At 41.5% G+C, this 24,905-nt stretch overlaps 1 protein-coding gene across 16 annotated transcripts in view; it reads left to right on the top strand.

The window, feature by feature from the left end:
* The window catches only part of LOC138824779 (histone-lysine N-methyltransferase SETD5), an 85,112-nt gene that overhangs the window by 53,305 nt on the left and 6,902 nt on the right, over positions 1 to 24,905 (top strand). For 11 of the 16 annotated variants that reach the window (XM_070019022.1, XM_070019017.1, XM_070019021.1 and 8 more), the window contains 3 exons: positions 16,640 to 16,887; positions 21,179 to 21,235; positions 23,085 to 23,555. In XM_070019022.1, coding sequence (XP_069875123.1) covers positions 16,640 to 16,887; positions 21,179 to 21,235; positions 23,085 to 23,555 — 776 coding nt within the window. The remainder of the gene's footprint in view (positions 1 to 16,639; positions 16,888 to 21,178; positions 21,236 to 23,084; positions 23,556 to 24,905) is intronic. The other 5 variants (XM_070019029.1, XM_070019031.1, XM_070019026.1 and 2 more) reach the window with 1 other exon arrangement.

A 24,905-nucleotide genomic window follows, 5' to 3' on the forward strand; every position in this document is an offset into this window, starting at 1 on the left:
GTCCTCAGTTTAAGCCCAAGATTCAGCCAAAAAAAAAAAACCCTTTAAGGTCCTCATGAATTTTTAAACCAGATGGCTATGAAAAATCTTGTGATCTATTCACTTTCACAATGACTCGAAGGGCTTCTAATTGTTGCCATCTCTTTGAGAACATGGGTCTCTAGTCAAGGTTTGCCTGGATCATGATACTTCTGCCTCAGCCTCTTGAATGCTGGGATTTGCAAATGTGCTCTACCACACTTCTGATACCATCTTAATTTATTTGGGGAAAGTATTTTTTTTTACCAAAGTTTTCCTTTTCAATATTAGCTTAAAAAATCACTTGCTTTTTAGCCTCTCTGATGGTCCTTAGTTCACTCCCTAACACCAGAGTAAGTTTGGGAGGCCGGTCCTCTCTGATTTCTATATGTTTATCTCTAAATCAGTTTTCTGAATACTAAAACAAAACACCAAAATTAAAATAAGATGCTACAGTTCATATATGAGTACAGTTACCATGCCAGTATCTCGGATTTTCATAAAAACCACTTCATGGGGCTGGGAAGGTGGCTCAGTGGTAGAGCACTTGCCTTGCATGCATGAGGCCCTGGGTTCAATTCCTCAGCACCAAATAAGCAGAAAAGGCTGGTAGTGGTGCTGTGGCTCCAGTGGTAGAGCGCTAGCCTTGAGCTGAGGGACAGCGCCCAGGCCCAGAGTTCAGGCCCCATGACTGGCAAAAGAAAAAAAACTACTTCATTTTTTTCTGTTAACTTGCTGAGTAATTATTGTAAACTTTAGGAAGCTTTACTAGTAACATCTGCTTTATATGAAGATTCTGCTTTTGTTGATTTTTCTTCTCTTTTTTGAAGATTTTATTTGGTAAAATAGTATGCTACCATTTTTTATTTTATTTTATTTTTTTGGGTCCGTTCGTGGGGCCTAAACTCTGGGCCTGAGCACTGTCTCTCAGCTCTTCAGCTCAAAGCTAGCGCTCTACCACTTGAGCCACAGCGCCACTTCAGGCTTTTTTCTTTTTTGCTTATGTGGTGCTGAGGAATTGAACCCAGGGCCTCATGCATGCAAGGCAAGTGCTCTATCACTGAGCCACCTTCCCAGCCCACCACTTTTTAAATTATTAACTTAGTTTCTTTTTCTAGATTGGATTATATTCTATAAGTTAATGAATCTACACTCCCAGTTCAATAAATCCAGTGATACCATTTGTTTAAAATATTCTGTTCATCAAAAGTAAGGGAGATATAGTCAGTCAAGATTAACATAGGCCATGGCTCACGCCTGTAATCCTAGGGTACACAGGAAGCTGAGATCTGAGGTTTATGTTTCACAGTCAGCACAGGCAGGAAAGTCCATGACACTCTTATCTCCAGTTAATCACCAGGAGTCCAGAAGTGGTCCTGTGGCTCAAAGTATTAGAGTGCAAGCCTTGAGTGAAAAGAGCTCAGGGACAACTCCCAGGCCCTGAGTTCAAGCCCCATGACTGACAAAATTGAGCTTCTGCTCTAGTCTGTCAAGCAGTGAGAAACACAGGATACACCTTGCCCTTAAGTATCAACATAAATAAGCAGTAATAGATGAGTGATTTATATTGGTGAAAGGTAGTGGTCCTGAGGAAATATTTTTGATAATTTTCTGTTACTGTTTTTTTTTCTTCAAGAATACCAAGGAGATAATAATGTCCAACAGTTGCTACACTACAAAAAAAAAAAATCAAAGCAGCCTTAATTGGTATACCAACTACCATTTACCAGCTATATGACATTACTGAATGTCTGAATTTCATTCATAAAATGAGTTATATTTGCTTTATTATTCAAATAAGACTGAACAATGTGTATAGAGTGCTTAATAAAATGTCAGACCCATAATAGAGTATCCTGTCATGTATGACTACTAAGTTGGTCATAACTACACAGAAGCTGAAATCTGAGGAAAATGATTCTAAGCCAACCTGAGCAGGCAAATCCAATTATCTCCAATTAACCAGCAAAAAGATGGACATGGAGGTGTGATTCAAGTGATAGAGTGCTAGCCTTGAATAAAAATCTAAGGGACAACATGTAGGCCCTGAGTTTAAGCCCTACCTGCACACATACAAAAAAAAAAGTATGAGTATTATCTATATTAAAGAGTAAATTTATAGCCAGGGATAGTGCAACATACATCTATAGATTCATTTTCATTATGTGTAAATTATGCTGACCTATCCCTAGGAGCCCCTAAATAAAAAACTGGTGGGGCTGGGAAGGTGGCTCAGTGGTAGAGCACTTGCCTTGCATGCCTGAGGTCCTGGGTTCGATTCCTCAGCACCACATAAGCAAAAAGAAAAAAGCTGGAAGTGGCGCTATGGCTCAAGTTGTAAAGCGCTAGCCTTGAGCTGAGGAGCTGAGGGACAGCGCCCAGGCCCAGAGTTCAGGCCCCATGACTGGACCCCCAAAAAATAAATAAAAAACTGGTGTACTTAGAATTATTATTAACAATAGTTAAATGACATCACTAGATGGCAGGTGAATTATACAAAATTATGTCCTAAGAAAGTGAATGAAGGTCGCAGTATCAGCTCCCGAGCCTGTGCTGCGGCCCTGGCTGATCATTGTAGGAACCTTCTCAATAAAATTGCTCCTTTATTAACCAAAAAAAAAAAAGTGAATGAAGCAGAAATTTTTTATTTCAAAACGTAACAAAATAAATAACCAACTTAATTGGATGTATGAAGCAAACTTACTGAGAGTTTTGTTTGGAGCTTTTGTTTCTTTACTTGTTTTGCATTGCTGTGTTTTGAACTTGAGGCCTTGTACTTGCTAGGCAACTACTCTACTACTTTAGACATTCCCCTAACCCCTTTTGCTTTGTTATTGTACAGTCTTGCTTTTTACCCAGGCAAGCCTGGGCCACAATCTAATTTACACTTCTCACATAGGAAGTAGAATAGACACATGCTACCATGCTCAGTTTTTAATTTGTTGAATTGAGATCTTAGGAGTATTTTGCCTGGGCTGGCATTGAGCCATAGTCTTCCCCAATCTTAGCTTCCCAAATACTAGTATTATAGGTTGGAGCCATTGCCTAGCTTAAGGAAAAGTATTTTTAAAATCTAAACAAAAATGGAAGGTTGATCATCCAATTCAGAGCAAGTAATTCTTGCACATTGGTATAAGAATGAATTATAAATAAGAAACAGAATAGCTAGAAATGTGTAAACATTTGGTAAGTCTTCAAGAGTTTTCACTTGGGAAATTGAAAAGGATTTAGATCCTTGCTCGTTGGTGATGGTTCATGTTGTGATCCCGCCTTCTCAAGAGGCTGAAATAGGATCCAGATTCAAAGCCAGGAAATCTATGAGACTTTTATGTCCATTAACCATCAGAAAACCGGAAGTGGCTCTGTGGCTCATAGTGGTAGAGTGCTAACCTTAAGCAAAAAAGCTCAGAGACAGCGCCCAGGCCTTGTCCGACCTGTCAAGCCCCATGATGAACCAAAAGAAAAAACAGATTTGAAGCTAGCCTAGGCAGAAAGGTCCAAGAGACTATATCTCCAATTTATTACCCAAAAAAAAAAAAGGAAAGACTGAATTAAATTCTTTGCCAAAGCAAATTGTAGGTCTATTGAATTTATTTGTCTACTTCATTTTTTTTTTTCAGTTATGGGAATTAAATTCAGTGCCTCAAGCAAGTACGCTGGCTTATGACTATAATACTATCTACTCAGACAATTGAGATCTGTTTCTCAGTTCAAAGTCAGCCTGGGAAGGAAAGTCTACGAGACTCTTATATCTCCAGGTAACCACCAGAAAACCATAAGTGAATGTGTAGCTCAAGTGGTAGAGCACTAACTTTGAACAAAAAAATCTCAGGGACAGTGCCCAGGTGCTGAGTTGAAGCCACAGACCAGTACCAAAAAAGTTTATCTGATTCAATTTTTTTGTTGGTGGTGGTAGTGGTGGTGGTCGTGGTCGTAGGGCTTGAATTCTGGGCGTAGGTGCTGTCCCTCAGCTCTTCAGCTCAAGGTGAGCACTCTACTACTTGAGCCACAGCATCATTTCTGGTTTTCTGGTGGTTAATTAGAGATAAGAGTCTCATGGACTTTCCTGCCCAAACTGGCTCTGAACCCCAATCCTCAGATCTCAGCCTACTGAGTAGCTAGGATTGCAGGTGTGAGCCACCAGCGCCCAGCTTCAGATTTTTTTTTTGGAGGGGGGGTCCAGTCGTGGGGCCTGAACTCTGGGGCCTGGGCGCTGTCCCTCAGCTCTTCAGCTCAAGGCTAGCGCTCTACCACTTGAGCCACAATGCCATTTCTAGCTTTTTTCTTTTTGCTTATGTGGTGCTGAGGAATTGAACCCAGAGCCTCAGGCATGCAAGACAAGCGCTCTACTACTGAGCCACCTTCCCAGCCCCAGATTTCTTTTTTTAATGTACAGGTTTAAAAAAAAAATCCCTGAATCATTCAGAATGTCAATGAGTGATAAAATTTGTAACTTAAGCCACAATGTCCACATATTTTTTTATAAATATAATTTTATTGTTACTAAGGTATTGTACAGAGAGGTTACAATTTCTTAAGCATTGAATTTTTTTTTTTTTGTCAGTCATGGGACTTGAACTAAGGGCCTACATGCTGTCCCTGAGCTCTTTTGTACAAGGCTAGCACTGTACCACTTTGAGCCACAGCTCTACTTATGGTTCTTAGGTAGTTCATTGGAGATAAGAGACTCAAGCACTTTCCTGCCCAGGCTTGCTTTGAACTGCTATTCTCAGATCTTAGCCTCCTTCATAGCTAGGGTTACAGGTGTGAGCCACTACCTCCCAGCGAGTACCTTTCTTTTTTTTCGAGTGTTGCCCCTCCCTTCACTTTTTCTCAGTTTTCCCCTCCTATTTCTGCCCACTATGTAACCATAGTGCATTTTCCACATAGTGTATCTGAATAGCATGATAGCATCACCCTTCCTCCCTCCTTTTCTATGCCTCTTTTCCCTCCCCAACCCCTCCAAGAAAAATTCAGTAACAACAAAAAGACATGTCTCCATTTCCTGGAATTCATTGAAATGAATGAAAGGAACCTTTGCGTTCCTTCCCTGAGAGTAGCCTCCTTTGGTTGACTGTGCAAATGCCTAGAGTGTGTGTAAGTATGTCCAGATATATTTACAGACTGTCTGTCTGTCTGTCTAAACTGGCTTACCTCTCTTAGCATGGTTTGTTCTAGGTCCATCCATTTCCCAGCAAATGACATAATCTTATTCTTTCTAATGGATATGTAAAATTCCATTTTAAAATAGCACATTTTATTGATCCACTCATCTGTTATAGGGCATCTGGGCTGTTTCCATAACCTCACTATTGTGAATGAACATGGCTCTGCAAGTGTCTTTATGGCTTCCTGGCTTGTAACATTCTAGGTAACACCCAAGAGTGCTGTGACTGGTTCATAGGGAAGTTCTGTGTTTATTTTTTTGAGACCCTTCTAGACCACCTGCCAGAGTGGTTATACTAGTTTACATCCCCACCAACAGTGCAGTATTACTCCTTTTTCCCCACATTCCTACCAACATTTGTTGTTGGTCAAATTCCTGAAATTAAGCTAATCCAGCTGGAGTGATATGGAATCTCAAAGTTGTTTTGAGCATTTCCACTGTGTCTATCTGCCATTCTTTTTCTGAATAGTCTCTCTTTGGCTCCTTTGCTCATTTGTTGATTAGTTTCTTAGTTTGGGTGGAGATGGGAGTTAACTTTTTGAGCTCCTTGTTTGGGTATTAGGTCTATTGGCTGTCTTTCTAGTTTAGTAGCTATTCCTTTTGCTATCCAGAAACTTTTTGTTTTGATCTAATCCCATTTATCAAGTCTCTGCCCCATTTGCTGTGTCCCTGGAACTCTTCAAAAAGTTCCTACCTATGCCTGTAAGTTCTAATGTTGAAAGGGAAAAGGGTCTCTTTTTTTTTTTTTTTTTTTTTGCAGTGGGGGGGAGGGGGCGGTGTTCTATCACAGGGCTTGAACTCAGGGTCTGGACCCTGTCCCTGAGATTTTTTACTCAAAGGCTAGTGCTTTACCACTTAGAGCCACAGCTCTACTTCCAGTTTTCTGGTGGCTAATTAAAGATACCTTTCACAGACTTTCCTACCCAGGCTGTCTGGCTTCAAACCAGTAATCCTCAGATTTCAACATCCTAAGTGGCTAGAATTACAGGAATGAGCCACTGGTGCCCAGTTGAAAGGGTCTTCTTTAAAACATGTTTTGACACTGCTGGAAATTGAAATTCATAATAGATGCTTGCTTTGCAAGTCCTTATATTTGTCAACTTTTCAGGTAGGTGTCCTGCCTTTGCCCTGAAGGCCTCAGATTAAGATTCTCCTATTTCTGCCTCCAGAGTAGATGGGATTACAGATACACACCACCATACCTGGTCCTGTAAAAGATGGCCTGCTCTAAACATTTTTATACTGCCCTGGTGTTTTGTATACGTTACACAATTTGAGCAGTGTGTTATCATCATCTTAAAAGTGGAAAAAAAAAAAAAAGGTACAGTGGATGTTAGAAGAATCCATGTGAAAGGCTGATGTAAACGGCAGGGGCAGCCAGCCGCCATGCACCCAGGCCTCTGGAAACACCATTCAGAGATGCTTGGCATGGGTTGCAGCCTGTCTGCCTCCTCACAACCATCTGACCTTTGTCCCAATAGGTCTTTTTCATTCTCTGTGGCCTTATCTGTGAGTCAGTCCCTGACACGTCTTTAGATAAAAGTAGGTTAAAATGGAGCCATCCAGCTGATCTTTTGGAACCTGAGATGCCTGTTCCATAAGACAGAGCTACTCAGTCTTCCTGATTCCCCCCCCTGTATTGGGCTGGGAAATGAGTGAAGCCGTTGGAGACAAATGCCTGCAGACTCATAATGTCATTTGCATTTCCTGGGCTGGGAAGGTGGCTCAGTGGTAGAGTGCTTGCCTTGCATGCTCGAGGCCCTGGGTTCGATTCCTCAGCACCACATAAGAAAAAAGCTGGAAGTGGTGCTGTGGCTCAAGTAGTAGAGCACTAGCCTTGAGCTGAAGAGCTAAGGGACAGTGCCCAGGCCCAGAGTTCAGGCCCCACGACCGGACCCCCCCAAAAAAAAATGTCATTTGCATTTCCTGAACCTTTACAGCCCTGTGCTCCTAGCAGATGGTCATCATGCCTTATAGATGCTCATCATGCAAAGAAGAAAGCTTTGAGATGATAGCTTTGCCAAAAAAGAAAAAATCTAGGGAAGCAAATTCATTTTCATTTGTAGAAACTTTCTGATTTCTTCCTCTATTTCTTCATTGACCCACCTGTTATTCAACAGTGTGTTGTTTAGTCTCCATGTGTTTGAGTGTTTTCTATAGAATTTTTTGCTATTGAGAGCTAATTGAATTCTGTTGTTTTCAGATAGGATGTGGGGAGTTATCTCAGTCCTTTTTTATTTGCTCAGACTTGTTGGATGTCCTAGGATATGATCTGTTTTAGAGAAGATTCCCATGAGCTGCTGAGAAGAATGTGCATTGTGTGGTTGCTGAGTGTCTGTTAAATCCATTTGGTTGGTTATAGTGTCATTTAATGCAGATGCATCTTTGCTGATCCTTTGTTGGGTGAACCTGTCCTTTGGTGAGAGTGGGATGTTAGTCTCCCACTGTTGTGTTGGGGTCTGTCAGTTTTTGTAAATCTTAAGAGTGTTTACTTAATGTCTTTTTTTTTTGGGGGGGGGGGTCCGGTCATGGGGCCTGAACTCTGGGCCTGGGCGCTGTCCCTCAGCTCTTCAGCTCAAGGCTAGCACTCTATCACTTGAGCCACAGCGCCACTTCTGGCTTTTTTCTTTTTGTTTATGTGGTGCTGAGGAATCAAACCCAGGGCCTCAGGCATGCAAGGCAAGCACTCTACCACTGAGCCACCTTCCCAGCCCTTTATTTAATGTCTTAATGAGGTACTACATGTTTGGTTTATTTATATTGACCACTGTAATTTCTTCTTTGTGTATCATTTTATTAATATGTAGTGACTTTTGTCTCTTCTTAAACTGCTTTAAATGAGAAGTCTATTTTGTCAGGTAACAGTGTAGCTACTCCTACCTTTTTGCAGAGTATATGTGCACAGATCTTTTTCCATCCCTGAACTCAGAATTTGTGCTTATCTTTGACTGTGAGAAGTGTTCTTGGTTTTTGATCAAGTCTGTTGTCTGTTGATATTGAGCCCACTATTGTTTAACATTACTATGGAGAAATACTTTGTGTTGGCTGCCATTGCATTGTTATCCTGTAGTTTGCTGCTTCCTCCTTCTTCTTGTGTTGCTAGTCTTCTAGTGATTTTTATTCATTACTGTGCTTCTTTGACTTTTTTTTGTGGGGGGGGGGGAGGTCCAGTCGTGGGGCCTGAACTCTGGGCCTGGGTGCTGTCCCTCAGCTCTTCAGCTCAAGGCTAGCGCTCTACCACTGGAGCCACAGTGCCACTTCCAGCTTTTTTCTTTTTGCTTATGTGGTGCTGAGGAATCGAACCCAGGGCCTCAGGCATGCAAGGCAAGCACTCTACCACTGAGCCACCTTCCCAGCCCCTTACAGTACTTTTTTAAAGTTCATGAACACGGGGCTAGGAAGGTGGCTCAGTGGTAGAGCACTTGCCTTGCATGCTCGAGGCCCTGGGTTCAATTCCTCAGCACCACATAAGAAAAAAGCCGGAAGTGGCGCTGTGGCTCAAGTGGTAGAGCGCTAGCCTTAAGCTGAAGAGCTGAGGGACAGCGCCCAGGCCCAGAGTTCAGGCCCCACGACCGGACCCAAAAAAAAAAAAAAAAAAAAAAGTTCATGAACGCTAATGTTTGTTTCTCGACCGATTGTGAATGATGGTTTTGCTGAATACAATAGTTTGGGTTAGCAATTGTAGTTCAAAGCTTGAATTACACTACCACAGGCCTTGCTTGCATTCATAGTTTTTGAAGAAATCTGCAGGTATTCTAATCTTTCCATTGCAATAAATTCCCTGTTTGATTTTGCTGCCTTAATATTAGTTGTTTTTTTTAAGCCCGGAAATTCCATAGTAATATGTCCAGAAGTATTTTCTAGTTCTGTCTATGAGGAGTTCTATATACCTCTGTCAGATAGATCTTCTCTTTCTTGAAGTTGGGAAGTGTTCTGTTACTATTTTGGTGAATAGGGCACTTGATGCCTTTAGTTTTTAATTCTTCTCCTTCATCTACCCCAAGTATGCATAAATCTGATCTTTTGGCCAAATCTGCTAATTCTTGAATGTCCCTTTGCTATTTCTTAGTATTTTTTTCCATGCCTTTGACTTTTCTCTGCTGTATCTTCTGTTTCTGATGCCCTTTCAACTTTTGTGCTATTGTCTATGCTTTCAGCTGTGCTTTGTAATAGGGACATAGAGCTTTTGTACGTCCAAGCTTTTGTTGTTTTTTCTTGTGTCCTTTGTTGAAGTTTTTATGGTGTCGATCTCCTTGTCAGTGTCAACTTTCATCTCCTTTTGAAATAGTCTCTATCCTGTTAACATGGTCTTGGATGGTCCTCATTTTCTTCATCACTTCTCTGTGTAGTCCAGTTGTTCTTAGATCTGCTCTTTCATTTCATTGACCAATTTTCTCATTGCTTTAATTATTTTGTTTTTCCTCTCTTCTATTTCTCTCCTGACTTGTTAGTTTTTGAGAGGCATCGCAATTGTTCATGAATGTCCTGACCTTTCCTGGTGATTTAATGCATCTGCGTTCAGGGTTTGTAGAAGCCATTCTGTTTAGATACTAAGTTTAATCATGATGGGATGCAGTTTACTGGGTAACTGCTGAGCACCATACCCACTGGTATCTCATGGAACTAGGTATGGGGAGCTTATTAAGTCCCTGATGGTCACAGTGTCCCATCAAGTCCCGTGCAAGAAGAAGGGGGGCAGTATATTGATTCCCTGCCAGGTGCTATGCCCATTGGTGTCCTGTGTAGTGATGCACAAGAGGTTTACTGGGTTGCTGCCATTTGCTGTGCCCACCAGTGTCTTACACAGAGGGGCATAGACATTTTGATGAGTCCCTGCCATTCTCTATGACTGGCAGTATCCTACCCAGAGAGACACAGACAGTTCAGTGGGTCCCTACTAGGTGTTGCAGCTGTAGCAAGCTCAAGAGGAGTTTCAGACCAGACACTCTCCACTCCCAGCATTACAAATCCTGTAGCAACCTTGTAGTGATGCTTTGTTTCTGGCTATGGAAGTCATCCCATGTGGCTGTGGCAGAGGGTAAGGGGTTTCAAGCTAAACACTCACTGCTACCCGTCATTATGAGTCCTGCCCAGTCCTTTCCAGGCTGGTCGTGTAGCAACCACTTCTCCCCCACTTTTTTTTTTTTTTTTTTTTTTTTTTTGTCGGTCATGGGGCTTGAACTCTGGGCCTGGGCGCTGTCCCTCAGCTCTTCAGCTCAAGGCGAGCGCTCTACCACTTGAGCTACAGCGCCACTTCCGGTTTTCTGGTGGTTTATTGGAGATAGGAGTCTCACGGTCTCTCCTGCCCGGGCTGGCTTTGAACCGCGATGCTCAGATCTCAGCCTCCTGAGTAGCTAGGATTACAGGCGTGAGCCACCAGCGCCCGGCCCTCCCCCACATTTTGATAGAATAGTGTATAGTATTTTTATTCTTTGGGGATTTAGCTGAAGCATGCCTAGTATTCATGAAGCCCTGGGTTCATTTTCCATCATCACAAAACAGTAAATTATTGATTATTTTATCAAATTGGTTTAAGCCTCTTAGAACATTGTAGCACAAAGATGACTAATTCTCTTAGAAATGTCTAAATAATGTTAATGTTGGAAAATGAATTAATGTAATTTCTTAGCATGTCAAATGAGGAAGAGAATGTAATAGCTTGATGACTATTGAAAATTTAATAGAATAGCATATTTTGAACATTAAAATTGTTCAAAAAAAAGTAGCAGTTACCTTCCTTGTAAAATTCACTAACCCTTAAAATAGATTATTAAGTAAATCTACTGTTGATATCATTAGTTATTTTAACTTGTTAGCCAAAGGAACTTTCCCCCCATCTCTTTCCCCACCACCACAAAAGTATAAATACTAATATAAAGGGTTATGTAAAGCTAAGCATGGTGGTTACACACCTGTATTTCCAGCACTCAGGAGAAAGGTAGGAGGACCATGAGTTCTGCACAATCCTGAGCTACACAGAGAAACTCGTGTGTGTGTGTGTGTGTGTGTGTGTGTGTGTGTGTGTGTGTGTGTGTGTGTGTGTGTGTGTGTGTGTGTGTGTGTGTGTGTGTGATATACAACTAATTTGATCCTTCTAGAAAAGACAAGAGAAATAACTACAAAACCAATGAAGACCTATAGTGTGGTTGTTACACAAAATAAAACATTTTCTCAAGTTAATAACATCAGTAGAGAACTGTGTCCTGTTATCAGCAGAGAGAGACAGGGAGAGTGAGAGGTTAGAAAGACTAAAATAGGGGCTGGGAAGGTGGCTCAGTGGTAGAGCACTTGCCTTGCATGCCTGAGGACCTGGGTTCGATTTCTCAGCACCACATAAGCAAAAAAGAAAAAAACTGGGAGTGGCGCTGTGGCTCAAGTGGTATAGCGCTAGCCTTGAGCTGAAGAGCTAAGGGACAGCGCCCAGGCCCAGAGTTCAGGCCCCACAACTGGACCAAAAGCAAAAAAAAAAAAAAAAGAATATGAAAAAGTTCAGGGACAGCCGGGCGCTGGTGGCTCACGCCTGTAATCCTAGCTACTCAGGAGGCTGAGATCTGAGGATCGCGGTTCAAAGCCAGCCCGGGCAGGAAAGACCGTGAGACTCCTATCTCCAATAAACCACCAGAAAACTAGAAGTGGCGCTGTAGCTCAAGTGGTAGAGTGCTCACCTTGAGCTGAAGAGCTGAGGGACAGCGCCCAGGCCCAGAGTTCAAGCCCCACAGCCGACAAAAAAAAAAAAAAAAAAAAAAGTTCAGGGACAGTGCCTAGGCTCTGAGTTCAAGTCCCAGGACTAGCCAAAAAAAAAAAAAAGAAAGACTAAAATAGTGAAAAGTAAATCTAATTAGCAGTATAGCATATTTCAGTAAAGAAAGATGTAAGCCGGGCGCTGGTGGCTCACGCCTGTAATCCTAGCTACTCAGGAGGCTGAGATCTGAGGATAGTGGTTCAAAGCCAGCCCGGAAAGGAGAGACCGTGAGACTCCTATCTCCAATAAACCATCAGAAAAACCGGAAGTGGCGCTGTAGCTCAAGTGGTAGAGCGTTTGCCTTGAGCTGAAGAGCTGAGGGACAGCACCCAGGCCCAGAGTTCAAGCCCCACGACCGACAAAAAAAAAAAAAAAAGAAAGAAAGATGTAAATCAAGGCTTGTAATGAGATAAGGCCAACTTTCTAATCCCCAGATTACTGGGCACTGTCCCTCAGCTCTTCAGCTCAAGGCGAGTGCTTTACCCCTTGAGCCACAGTGCCACTTCGGTTTTCTGAATGGTTTGTTAGAGATAAGAGTCTCACAGAGTTTCCTGTCCTGGCTGGCTTTGAACCACGATCCTCAGAGCTCAGCCTCCTGAGTAGTTAAGATTACAGGCATGAGCCACCGAGGCCCAGCTTGAATTTCTTAAAACATCAAAATCACAAGGGTTTTGTTGGTGTGCACATAACTAATGGTTACTACACTTCATCAACATGAAAGTATATATTTAGAATCACCAAAATATTTTGGAGCAATTAATATAACTAACTAGAAGAGCCCTAACAATTTCATAAAATGTGTCGATACTGCCTGGCATTTTGGTACCTCCCTATTACCTAGCCTTAAGCTACACAGTGAGAACCCTTTCTCAAACTTAAAATATGTCCTTATTGATACCATATTTTATGGTAAGCTGACAGGCCAATATTCACACATAAATCCAATATATTTAAGAATCTAATAAAATAACTGAAATTTTAAATAATTAGTGATAGGATAATCTTATAACAACTAAAGATTTGCAAAGAAGGTACTAGTTATTTGGCATGTGAATAGCAAAAAATAATCATTTTCATATGCTTAAAATGTCAATACTTCAAACTTTGGGGCTAGATATTGTGACAAACACCTATAATCCCAGCTACTCCATAGATGGAAGATGGAGGGTCGTGCTTCAAGGCCAGTTTAAAGAAAAACACAAAATACTTGTGCAAAAGGACTGGGATAGAGGCAGAAAGTACCAGGCCCTAAGTTCACTCCCCTGTACTATGTTCCTAGAAAGAACTACATGTTAACTTTTGAGTTAAAATCTAAATTAGTGTTAGTAGTTAGTGGTAGGGTGAGTAGAGCAGAGCAGAGTGAATTAGAGTGCTTGCTCTGGTTTTAAGGTAAGGTGTAAGTCCCCTGGTTTCAATCCCTAGCACTCTAAAAATAAAAATTATAAATAATATTTAAGGTGAAAATTTAAACACCTACTAGAATAAGAATAGGCTGGTATTTTTGTAGTCTTTTGTAAAGTGGTTCAGTTAAATATAAAATTTAAAGGCAAAGAGCAAATTGGGGAAGTTTATTTGCAATTTTTTTACCTTGGGCGGGGGGGGGGGGGGGGGGTTGGTTGTGGTGTTTGTTTTAATGCCAGGCCTGTAGCTTGAGCTAAGGGTGTGGGTATTGTCCCTGAGCTTATCACTTGAGCCATAGCTCAGCTTCTGGCTTTTTGGTGGTTAACTGAAGAGTCTCACAGACTGCTGACATGGCTTGGAACCACAATCAAATCTCAGCCTCCTGGGTAGTTAAGATTACAGAAATGAGTCACTGGCACCCAGCATATTTGTAATATTGTGTGTTCGTGATAGATTGGGGCTTGAACTCTGGTGCTTTTGTACTCTAGCTCTGCTTACTGCTGTCACTCTGCTTCAAGCCAACCTCCTCTTCCCCCACCCCCTTTTTTTTTTAATCCTGGGCCTTGAACTCAGGGCCTCATGCTCTTGCTTAGCTTTTTTAAATCAAAGCTAGCATTCTACCACTGGAGCCACACCTCCACTTTCAGTTTTTTGCTGGTTAATTGAGATCAAAGTCATGGAGATTTTTCTGCCCAGGCTAGCTTAGAATGTATAGCCTCAGATTTCAGGTTCCTGAATCGCTGTGGTTACAAGCCTAAGCCACTGCACCTGCCTAATGTTTGCTTGCTAATTGTATTATAGTTTTGCAAGCCAGGTGCTAGTGGCTCACAACTGTAATCCTAGCTATTCAGGAGGCTGAGATCTCAGTATCAGGGCTCAAGCCAGCCTGCGCAGAAAAGTCCCCATGAAAGTCTCCATTTAACCACCCAAAAAATGAAAGTGGGGCTATGGCTCAAAGTGGTAGAGTAGAGTACTAGCCCTAAGCAAAAGAGCTCAGGGACATCACATTACCCTGGCCCTGAGTTCAAGCCCCACAATCAACAACAACAAAAAAAAGTCTTACAGTTCTATCTGGGTTGATTCCAAACCAAAGATCCTCATATCTCAGCCTACTGATCAGCTAGGATTATAGGCATGAACCACCTGGGCCAGGCTGTTGTTAACATTGTTTAGCAACACTTAAGAGGTATCATTATTTAGATACTCCTTATAAATGAATAAAAAGATTAACATATTGGTAGAATGTACTCTTATGAACATAAGCAGACAGTTCACACAAGAATCAGTACATAGCTGGGTGCTGGCAGCGTGCTCCTGTAATCCTGTCAGGAGGCTGAGATCTAAGTATCAAAGGCTGCCCAGACAGAAGAGTCCATGAGATTTATCTCCAATTAATTTTTTACTGAAAAAGTTGGAAGCAGAGGTAAAACCAAGTAAGAGCATTAGACTCTTGAAGTTGAACCTCACTACCAGCATGTGCACACGCACACACACAAAGAGAATACATTTATAGTAAGTAGGTAAGCATTGTTTTTGTTAAAATTATCTATGTGTAGCCATTTGTCCTAAAGCAAGTACAGAAATATGTAGGAGCAACGTTTTTGGTCATCAGAATACATGTGTAATAGGAAAAGATTTGAACACTTATGCTGGTTAAACTTTGGTAATATTAATTCCATGCTTCCACTTAAAAAGTAAATGGTAAGTCAGGTGTTGTGGGATATACACTCAGGCAGCTAAGACAGGATTCCAAATTTGAAGCCAGCTTCTATATTGCTAGCTCAGGGTTATCTAAGGCTACCAAAGCAAGTCACTCCTTAAAAACCAGAACACACACACACACAAATATAGTGAATCATAGGCAATTGTGTGTGTGTGTGTGTGTGTGCATGTGCGCGTGCGCGCGTGTGCGCATGTATGTGCGCATGTGCCTGTCCTTAATTTGAAATCGGGGGGCCTTGTCATTGTCCCTGGGATTTCTGTTTTGTTTTGTTTGTATGGGTTTGTTTTATTTTGTTTTAGTTTTTTTGTTTTTTTTTTGGGGGGGGGGGTGGTCCTGGAGCCTGAACTCTGGGCCTGGGTGCTGTCCCTCAGCTCTTCAGCTCAAGGCTAGCATACTACTACTTAAGCCAGTGCCACTTCCAGATTTTTCTGATGAGAAATCGAATCCAGGGCCTCATGCATGCCACCTTCCCAGCCCCTGTCCCTAGGATTTCTTGCTCAAAACTGCCCCGGCTCCACTTCCAGGTTTTTGGTGGTTAATTGGAGATAAGAGTCTCATACCAGGACTGGATTTGAACCACAATCCTCAGATATCAGTCTCCAGAGTAATTAGGATTACAGGTGTGAGTCACCAATTCCCAGTTGTCAGCTATTCTTACAGGTATTTCTGAGAGAATGTTACTGAGCACTATAGATAAGACTAAGAGTCAATGAGATCAATGTAATGTTCCAGAAAGAAGTCTACATAAAAATACACCAAGATATGAAAATAGAATGAAATCCATTAAATCTGTTTTAAAAGGAGAGAAATGCAAGTATTATAAACAAGGTGAATTCAATCAAAATCCATGAAATATACAGAAGAAAAACTTGCTGACCCATAGAACTCTTATCAAGTTGAATAGATTATTATAAGAAGTCCTCAGCAGCCTCTGGTGCCAGTGGCTCATGCCTGTAATCCTAACTGTTCAGGAGGCTGAGATCTGAGGATCAAGGTTTAGAGTCAACCCAGGCAGGAAAGTAAAAGTCCTCAGCAAATCTGTGTGAAATATTGTCCACATACATTGCTTTGTAGGTCACGGTTTTCACTATGCTCTAGTGATGATGAGATTTATTATTTAATTGATGTTTTAAACTTAATAGCACAAAAGTACACTGGAGCTAGAGTACTTAAACTTTTTCTTTACACACTATAGATTGCTCTCTTTTAACATAGAAATGATGATAATTTGTTCAAATTAAATCGTATTAGTACAGTGTTTTTCTCTGAAAGTGTCATGGATATCTGCCCAGGCTGGTTTCCAATCTTAATCACCACATCTCAGCCTTCTGGGTAGCTAGGATTATAAGCATGAACCAGCAGTGCCTTGCTCAAAATTTATTTTTGGCTCTTGGATAGATTATATCTTCTCAGGCATTAGTTATTAGGACTGACAGATTCATTTGGAGTTTCTCTTAGACATAATGCTTTGAGAATTATTTTCAGTGTATTTCTTCAGTCTTTTAGTCTTATTTGAAGAGATAATGGTTTTAATGAAGCCTCCCATTAAGCTGTGATTCAACTCTCACTGAACATTTGTATTTCCCAGATTTGTTGAGCCCATTAAAGAAATGGAAGTCTCGCTATTTAATGGAGCAGAATGTCACCAAGTTACTTCGGCCTTTGTCTCCAGTCACACCACCTCCTCCCAGTTCAGGCTCTAAGAGCCCCCAACTGACTACCCCTGGCCAAACTCACCCAGGAGAAGAAGAGTGTCGAAATGGATACAGCCTCATGTTCTCGCCAATCACGTCTCTTACTACTGCTAGTCGCTGCAACACTCCTCTGCAGTTTGAGGTGATTTGGGTTTTGTTGTTGGGAGTGCCAGATATGAAAGTTATCATTTGTACCTCATTTCAAATACAATGCCATTTCAAATGTCTCTTTACTGTCTTCCTTTCCCATCTCACCACAAGAGTGGGAAACTCCAGAGTCAGTGTGGCCTCTTTACCTAGTAGCCTCTCATCTTGGCACCCCTGTACTTCCCAGATTAGGAAGTGTTAACAGCTCTCACTCATCTGTCTTTGGCATGCAGTCAGTCCCTACATGTCCTTAGCTTTGGGTAGTAAACATGCTGAATCTTTATCTTTACTGAATATCTTGGTCAAAGAGGCTTCTAGGTACCTGTAGGTACCCATTAGTGACACCAACCTGAGAGCTCAGAGTATACTTAAGATTATCTTTTCTGTGTCTAGGCCTTTAAATGAGTGCAGTATCTTTCCCAGGTTGTTTTGTATTTTTATTGTGGCCTCAGGGAGCAAAGATTTAGTGATTATTCAGGTACTTAGGATGAATGTGGGAGGGGGGTGTTTGCTTGTTTGTTTGTTTTCCCCACTGTATTAGGAATGAGAAATAGACAAGACTAGAAAGGCAAACTTACTATCATTGTTTGGATTGTTAGAAATTGTCACTATTAATGTTTTAATAGAATTCAATGTGTATTAATAAATCCATCCATTCAGATGCAGTTGCAGCTATAATCCAAGCTATTTTTGAGGTAGAAATTGCAATTCAAGTCCAGCGTAGGCCAAAATAACCAGGACTGTACAAAGTGTCCTGCACCTGTATCTCAGCAGTGCAACAAAGCTTAAATTGGAGGATCACAGTGCAGGCTGGCCCAAGCATAAAGCAAGACACTATCTTAGAGGGAAAAAAGCTAACAAGAAAAGGGCTAGTGGAGTAGCTGAAATGTTTAGGGCCACTTGCCTATCTAACCTAAGACTCATAAGTTCAGACCCATATATTGCCAAAAGAAAAACCTACTACAAGTTGCTTTTAAGTTGTAATTAATTAAATAGACAATCCTTCTCAGTAGAGTTTGTTCTGACCACTTAAAACACCCAGCATTTAGCTAGGTATGGATGGCTTATGCTTGTAATCCTACCTACTGAGGAGGCTGATACCCAGAGGATCATAACTTGAAGCCAGGCCTGGCTGAAAATTCAGTCTTTGAGTCGCTATCTCCATTATAATCAACAAAAACCAGGCTGAAGGTAAGGCTCAAGTGGTAGGGCCCCAGTCAAGAAAATATAAGGCACTGAGTTCAAATTCCAGTTCTAACATTAAAAATACCTTGATTTCTATCTAAGTAATAAAGAAGAAACTAGAAACAACACTGAGAGAGCTATATGTTTCGTATATATCACTAGACATATAAACTTGATTTGGAGACAGACTTCTCTCTATGTGGAAAAACAACCTTATGGTTACCTAGGGAAATAACTTTTGTCAAGTTCTTTATGGTATTCTTTTTTAAAGAACAACTTTATTGTTATTATAAAGATGTTATACAGAGAGGTTGCCAGCTTATAAGTCAGGTAATGAGTACATTTCTTTTTGGTCAGTGTCACCCCTTCCTTCACTTTCCCCATTTTCTCCTCCCATCCCTGTCTCCTGTGGTATTCTTTTTAGCCAAATATTATACCAACTAATTCAGACCTTTCTATCTTTGGCTTTTCAGTTATTAGTTAGAATATGGTAGTTTTTTGATTTTTTTTTTTTTTTTTTTTTGGGTCCGGTTGTGGGGCCTGAACTCTGGGCCTGGGCGCTGTCCCTCAGCTCTTCAGCTCAAGGCTAGCGCTCTACCACTTGAGCCACAGCGCCACTTCCGGCTTTTTTTCTTTTTGCTTATATGGTGCTGAGGAATCGAACCCAGGGCCTCAAGCTTGCAAGGCAAGCGCTCTACCACTGAGCCACCTTCCCAGCCCAGTTTTTTGATTTTTGTCAGTCATGGGGCTTGAACTCAGGACCTGGGCACTGTCCCATTCTTTTGCTCAAGGCTCAGCTCTACCGCTTTGGGCCACAGCTCCACTTCTGTTCTTTGCGTTGTTAATCAGAGATAAGAATCTCTCAGAGACGTTCCTATCCAGGCTAGCTTCAAACCATGATCCTCAGTTCTCAGCCTCTTGAATAGCTAGAATTACAGGTGTGAGCCATCAGCACCTTGCAGCAATTTGAGTTTTATATAAAGTAAGAAATCGTAAGACTAAATTTTCCCTAGAAATCAATCAAATTATAAGAATAGAATTACATACTTAATTAAAACAAGTTTTATTTTTGTAAAATTACTGAAACTAGTAGCTAAATCTTGTTCCAAAACAAGCAAGGTTAGGACTTGGCACATTTCCTGTTAGCTATAGCATTCAGATTAACTGTGAAACTACTATGCATGGTTTAAAAAAGAAAGAAAGAAAACTGTGATTGTAATGAAGCATTGTTCAAACACTTTAATAGAAGACAAATGGGGAAGATATGTATTATTCATTATTGTAAATTTGTGATTTAAGGAAATGTGGCCTTTTTCATCTAATAAACAACCTCACCTCATCACTGTTCTAATAGCAACACTTTTTGCTATAGTGCAGTGCAGAAAAGTAGATAGCAAGACTTTTTTCTATCAAATTCATGACTCAGAGAAATGTCCAAAGGATGTCAGAAGTAAATACCAGCTTTGTTTTGGGAAGAATATTTTTTTAATCAAAAAATATTTAGAGGGCTGGGAAGGTGGCTCAGTAGTAGAGCTCTTGCCTTGCATTCCTGAGGCCCTGGGTTCGATTCCTCAGCACCACATAAGCAAAAAGAAAAAAAGCCAGAAGTGGCGCTGTGACTCAAGTGGTAGAGCACTAGCCTTGAGCTGAAGAGCTGAGGGAGAGCACCCAGGCCCAGAGTTCAGGCCCCACGACCGGACCCAAAAAAAAAATATATATATATATATATATATATATATATATATATATATATAATATTTAGAATATTGAGACATCTTCAGTGTTAAGGTAAGGAGATACACAAAGGAAAGCAAAACCTGCAGGGGAAAGTCTTTAGAAGAGGAGGTACAACATTAGTCAAGCAGATTCAGTTAATCTCCCCTTTTCACCAGCCTAACTCTTCCCTTCTCTTCCCGCCCTCAGTTCCATACTCACCTTTGTCTGACATATACAAAGCATGAAGCAAGCACCTTTCTCTTGCTTTGCTGAAGCAGCCCATTAATCCTACCACAGCATGGTCTGCCACCAGGCAACAGCTGCATGTTCTACACATTTGGAATCCTTCCCTTACCTTAGCCCTTTTCGCTTTGTTTGTCATTCCTATCTCCTCATTAAGAGCTTGCTATCCAGTCACTATTTGTTTGGGAAATGTTGCCTCAGATTAAAAATCTACTGTCTATAGGTCTGAAGGACTCTCAAATATACATACACATGCTTCCTTTTCCTCCTGTGTTCCCAAAAGTACAGTGTATGTTAATCAAAAGAACCATAATAGAAGTGCTCAGGTCTAATTACATTGTGCCAAAAATTACATCCAGCTTGTGAATATGGATTCTCTCATTCGCACTTTCTATAACTGATTCAAGAAGGTTCTGACCATCTCCTCTACTTTGTCAAGACAGTCACCCAGCATGCTGAGTAATCTTCCAGAATAACAGTAATGGGCTGAAGCATGTAAGAGTGAAACATGCTGACCAATAGAAGGGATGTGAGGTGAAGGAACAGGGTTCTTATGAAGAGGACTAAGGGGCAGAATAGCTGTCAATAATAAAGATTGTGGGGCAGGGAAGGTGGCTTAGTGGTAGAGCGCTTGCCTTGCATGCATAAGGCCCTGGGTTCAATTCCTCAGCACCACATAAGCAGAAAAAGCCGGAAGTGGTGCTGTGGCTCAAGTGGTAGAATGCTCGTCTTGAGCTGAAGAGCTCAGGGACAGCACCCAGGCCCAGAGTTCAAGCCCCCACGACCAAAAAAAAAAAGTAAAGATTGTAGGTTGCTAAATTTTTATCTAAAAATACAAGGAAATACGACACTTAAGTTTTTATCTAATTTTCCCTAGTTTATGCTTGAAATGTTTACTTACAGCATGAAATATTATAACCAGTTTAACCTAAAATGCTTTCAAGATAATCAGGAAGCATTTTAACAAGTCATTCTGTCCACTGAGATGAGTTCTGAAGTTAAACATTTCCCCTACGCATTCTTAATCCCACCCACCAACAAAAGTTGTGGCTAACATCTATGCTTGCTCTTATTTTTTGTTTGTTTTGTTTTGCTTCTTTTCTTGGAGTAGATGAATAACAAGATGCTTTTCCCTCCTCCAGAGCATATCCTCCCCTGAGAGTTCCCCTGCGCATAGGCCCGAGTCCCTGTCACCCGAGGTAGTTATCACACCATCTCAGTCACACTTGGAGGCTGAGTGTGCGTGAATGTGTGCATGAGTGTGTTCCTGAGTGTGTGGGAGGGTTGGGATTCTGAGTGAGTCGGGTAATGGGCTGGAGGGCGGCCAATTAGTCACTGAAAGTTGAACGAATCTTCCTGTGTAACACTGGAATTATGGACGTAGACAGAGGCGATAAGTAGCTGTGTGTATGTGATGGGGCTTGTTCTGTTGTTAACTGGGGAAGGGGTGGCTGAAGAGTTTTATGAAAGAAGGAATGGAATCTAGAAGTCAAGTTTAAAGGCTATTAATGTGTGACAGTCTTTAACAATTAAGGAAAGTTCAGTGTTTGGTAAGCATTATCTACTAGTATTAATTGGGCAGCTTACATTGGAAGAGTTGGACAGGGACTCATGCCTTGTTTCAGGGTTAATGTGACAACTCTGTAACAGATGTTTTGACTTTGGTTGATAGATTGACCAGCTTCTTCTTGAAAGCAAATCATTGTGCCTCACAGCTTTCCTGTATTTCCACTTCTTCATAGGTCTGACATACAGGGAAATTAAACCAGTTCATGGCTTTTGTGTCACACTTCTCTGTTCTGCCGTGACTTGGTTATTTATAGTTGTAAAATGAACGATACCTCTTAGAACATCAACTGAGAACTACTGCTATGGAAATGCTAAATTCACACTTTAGCCCTATGATTTGGGTGAATGTAGTAATTATTAACTCTTAGTCTACATGGAATTTTTTCCTCTTGCAGAGAATGTTTTAGTCTCCTTACCCTTCAAAAATTAACTCAACTTTAACCCCATCATTTTTAATTTAAATATATATATGTGTGTGTGTGTGTGTGTATGCATATTTTTATTTATTTGACTAAACTTCATGAGAATCAGATTCTCTGTCAGTAGGATTTTATAAACCATTGTGACATGAACTTTTAAGGGGTGAGTGCTATTCCTTCTAGTAGCTTACTAGAGATTTTCCAATCTTACTAGGAAAGTTCAGCTCATTTTCTTCTCAGCATCAGTTGATTGACATGGTGTGGTATTTGGGTTTCTGGTACCAGTTTTGTAGTCTGGCTACAGTTGACCTAGTGATGGAAAAAGCTCAAGTTATCTTGTAATGTTAACCAAATTGTAGGTGGAGTTCTAGTTTTGCAACATTTCACATGCTCTTCAGTGATGGGCATAGTAGTCTTGTGATATGTTGGTATATATGAGAGAATAAAGAGAATTGAATGGCCAGAAAGTTGTATGAGAAACACACCTATTTCACAGTGGAAGTGAGTGAAGAACTGGTTGGTTGGTGTCTTTAATACCATTTTCCTTTACTGAACCAGTAACTTAAGTACTTGCCTTTTCATCTACTTTCTGTTTTGTTTTTTTTTCCACCCTTTTTCTCTCCCACTTTCCATCAGTATTAATCTGAGAATGAATAATTTCAGAAGTCAGTTATCTTTTGACCCCTGTGTATAGTATGCATGGTGCTCAGGTAAATCCCTGATTATACCACCAGCCCCCTTAGTGTAGGTACAAAGTGACTGAGTAGCCTGGTGAAAGGCCAGGCAGGCAAAATAGGCACCTAATTCTGACTCCCCAATATTCTCATCCAAAAAGACTTCAAAGCATTTTGGGAAATCGGCCGGGATTCTTTAGTAAGCTGGCCTTATATACACTGTTGCTGCATGGGACTTCCACATATGTTAATGACTTTCTCTCCTCTGCCTCCATCCCTTTTACCTTTCCTTGTTTACCTTTGCCCCTCTTGCTCTTCCCTTTTTTCCTTCTGACTTTCCTTTCTCCCCTGCCCCTTGTCTCCATTGATTTTTTTTTTTTCTTCAGCTTTGTCACCGAAAAGACCTGGATTTAACAAAAGTAGGATATCATGACTCCAACACTAACAGCTGTGCTGACAGACCTTCCATGCTTAACTCAAGTCATTCTGACCTGGCTCCTCATCCCTCTCTTGGGCCCACCTCAGAGACTGGCTTCCCAAGTAGGAGTGGAGATGGACCTCAAAGTCTTGTGAGAAACTCGGACCAGGCATTTCGGACAGAGTTCAACTTGATGTATGCCTACTCCCCTTTGAACGCTATGCCTCGAGCAGATGGATTATATAGAGGGTCTCCCCTAGTAGGGGATAGGAAGCCTTTGCATTTGGACGGGGGATATTGTTCCCCTGCAGAAGGGTTTTCCAGCAGATATGAACATGGATTCATGAAAGACCTCTCTCGTGGATCCATGTCACCTGGTGGTGATCGCGCCTGTGACGGAGTTCCATCTGCCCCCCAGAACCCACCACAGAGGAAAAAGGTAAGTGTTTTATGTAACATGGACTCCCTCTTGAAGAACATTAACCAAACAAAAGTTCCAAATGTGTGCTCAACACTATTCTCAGATCAGACCTTTAGTCTCTGCCATGCGCAGTGAGAATCAGACTGTTTTAATGGCCATTAAGTCAGTCAGCTGCACTGGCCACTGATGAAAATGAACTTAGCAACTCAAGAGCAGCGATGGGAAGGAGGGAATGCGAGAACAGCTTACACTAAGCAAAAAGCAGGAAATGTACATATCACCCAATGTGGGAGAAATAGTTGTATTCTTAAAGCTCATAGAATTCACAGTCAAGCCGGGCGCTGGTGGCTCACGCCTGTAATCCTAGCTACTCAGGAGGCTGAGATCTGAGGATCGCGGTTCAAAGCCAGCCCGGGCAGGAAAGACCGTGAGACTCCTATCTCCAATAAAACCACCAGAAAACCGGAAGTGGCGCTGTAGCTCAAGTGGTAGAGCGCTCGCCTTGAGCTGAAGAGCTGAGGGACAGCGCCCAGGCCCAGAGTTCAAGCCCCACGACCGACCAAAAAAAAAAAAAAAAAGAATTCACAGTCATAGGCCATGATAATGACAATTTGCCTTGTGAAGGTTAAAATGTGTTTGTGACTTTAAGTATCACTATCCTACAATACTGTGAAATTTATGTAATCACTTAATCTCGATAAATACATTATTTTAAAAAAATAACCATCAGAGCAAAGATGTGTCTTGGTGTTAGACCTCTTATATAGCCTGCTTAAAGCATTCGGTTCAAGTCCTAGCATTGCAAAAAGAAAGAAAATGAGGGCTGGGAACGTGGCTCAGTGGTAGAGCGCTTGCCTTGCATGCCTGAGGCCCTGGGTTCAATTTCCCAGCACCACATAAGCAGGAAAAAAAAAAGCCGGAAGTGGCGCTGTGGCTCAAGTGACAGAGTGCTAGCCTTGAGCTGAAGAGCTGAGGGACAGTGCCCAGGCCCAGAGTTCAGGCCCCACAACTGGACCAAAAGAAAGAAAGAAAGAAAGAAAGAAAATGAACACCTGTAATTCCAGCATTCAGGTGTTGAGGCAGGAAGATTACAAGACAAGCCTGAGCCATGTAGTTCAACTGTATCTTTTAAAAAATGGGGCAGAGGGGGCTGGGAAGGTGGCTCAGTGGTAGAGCGCTTGCCTTGCATGCTCGAGGCCCTGGGTTCGATTCCTCAGCACCACATAAGCAAAAAGAAAAAAGCCGGAAGTGGCACTGTGGCTCATAGTGGTAGAGCGTTAGCCTTGAGCTGAAGAGCTGAGGGACAGCGCCCAGGCCCAGAGTTCAGGCCCCACGACCGGACAAAAAAAAAAAAAAAATGGGGCAGAC

The sequence above is a fragment of the Dipodomys merriami genome, unplaced genomic scaffold (assembly GCF_024711535.1).
Source record: "Dipodomys merriami isolate MVZ:Mamm:240054 unplaced genomic scaffold, mDipMer1.0.p SCAF_13, whole genome shotgun sequence".
NCBI lineage: Eukaryota > Metazoa > Chordata > Mammalia > Rodentia > Heteromyidae > Dipodomys > Dipodomys merriami.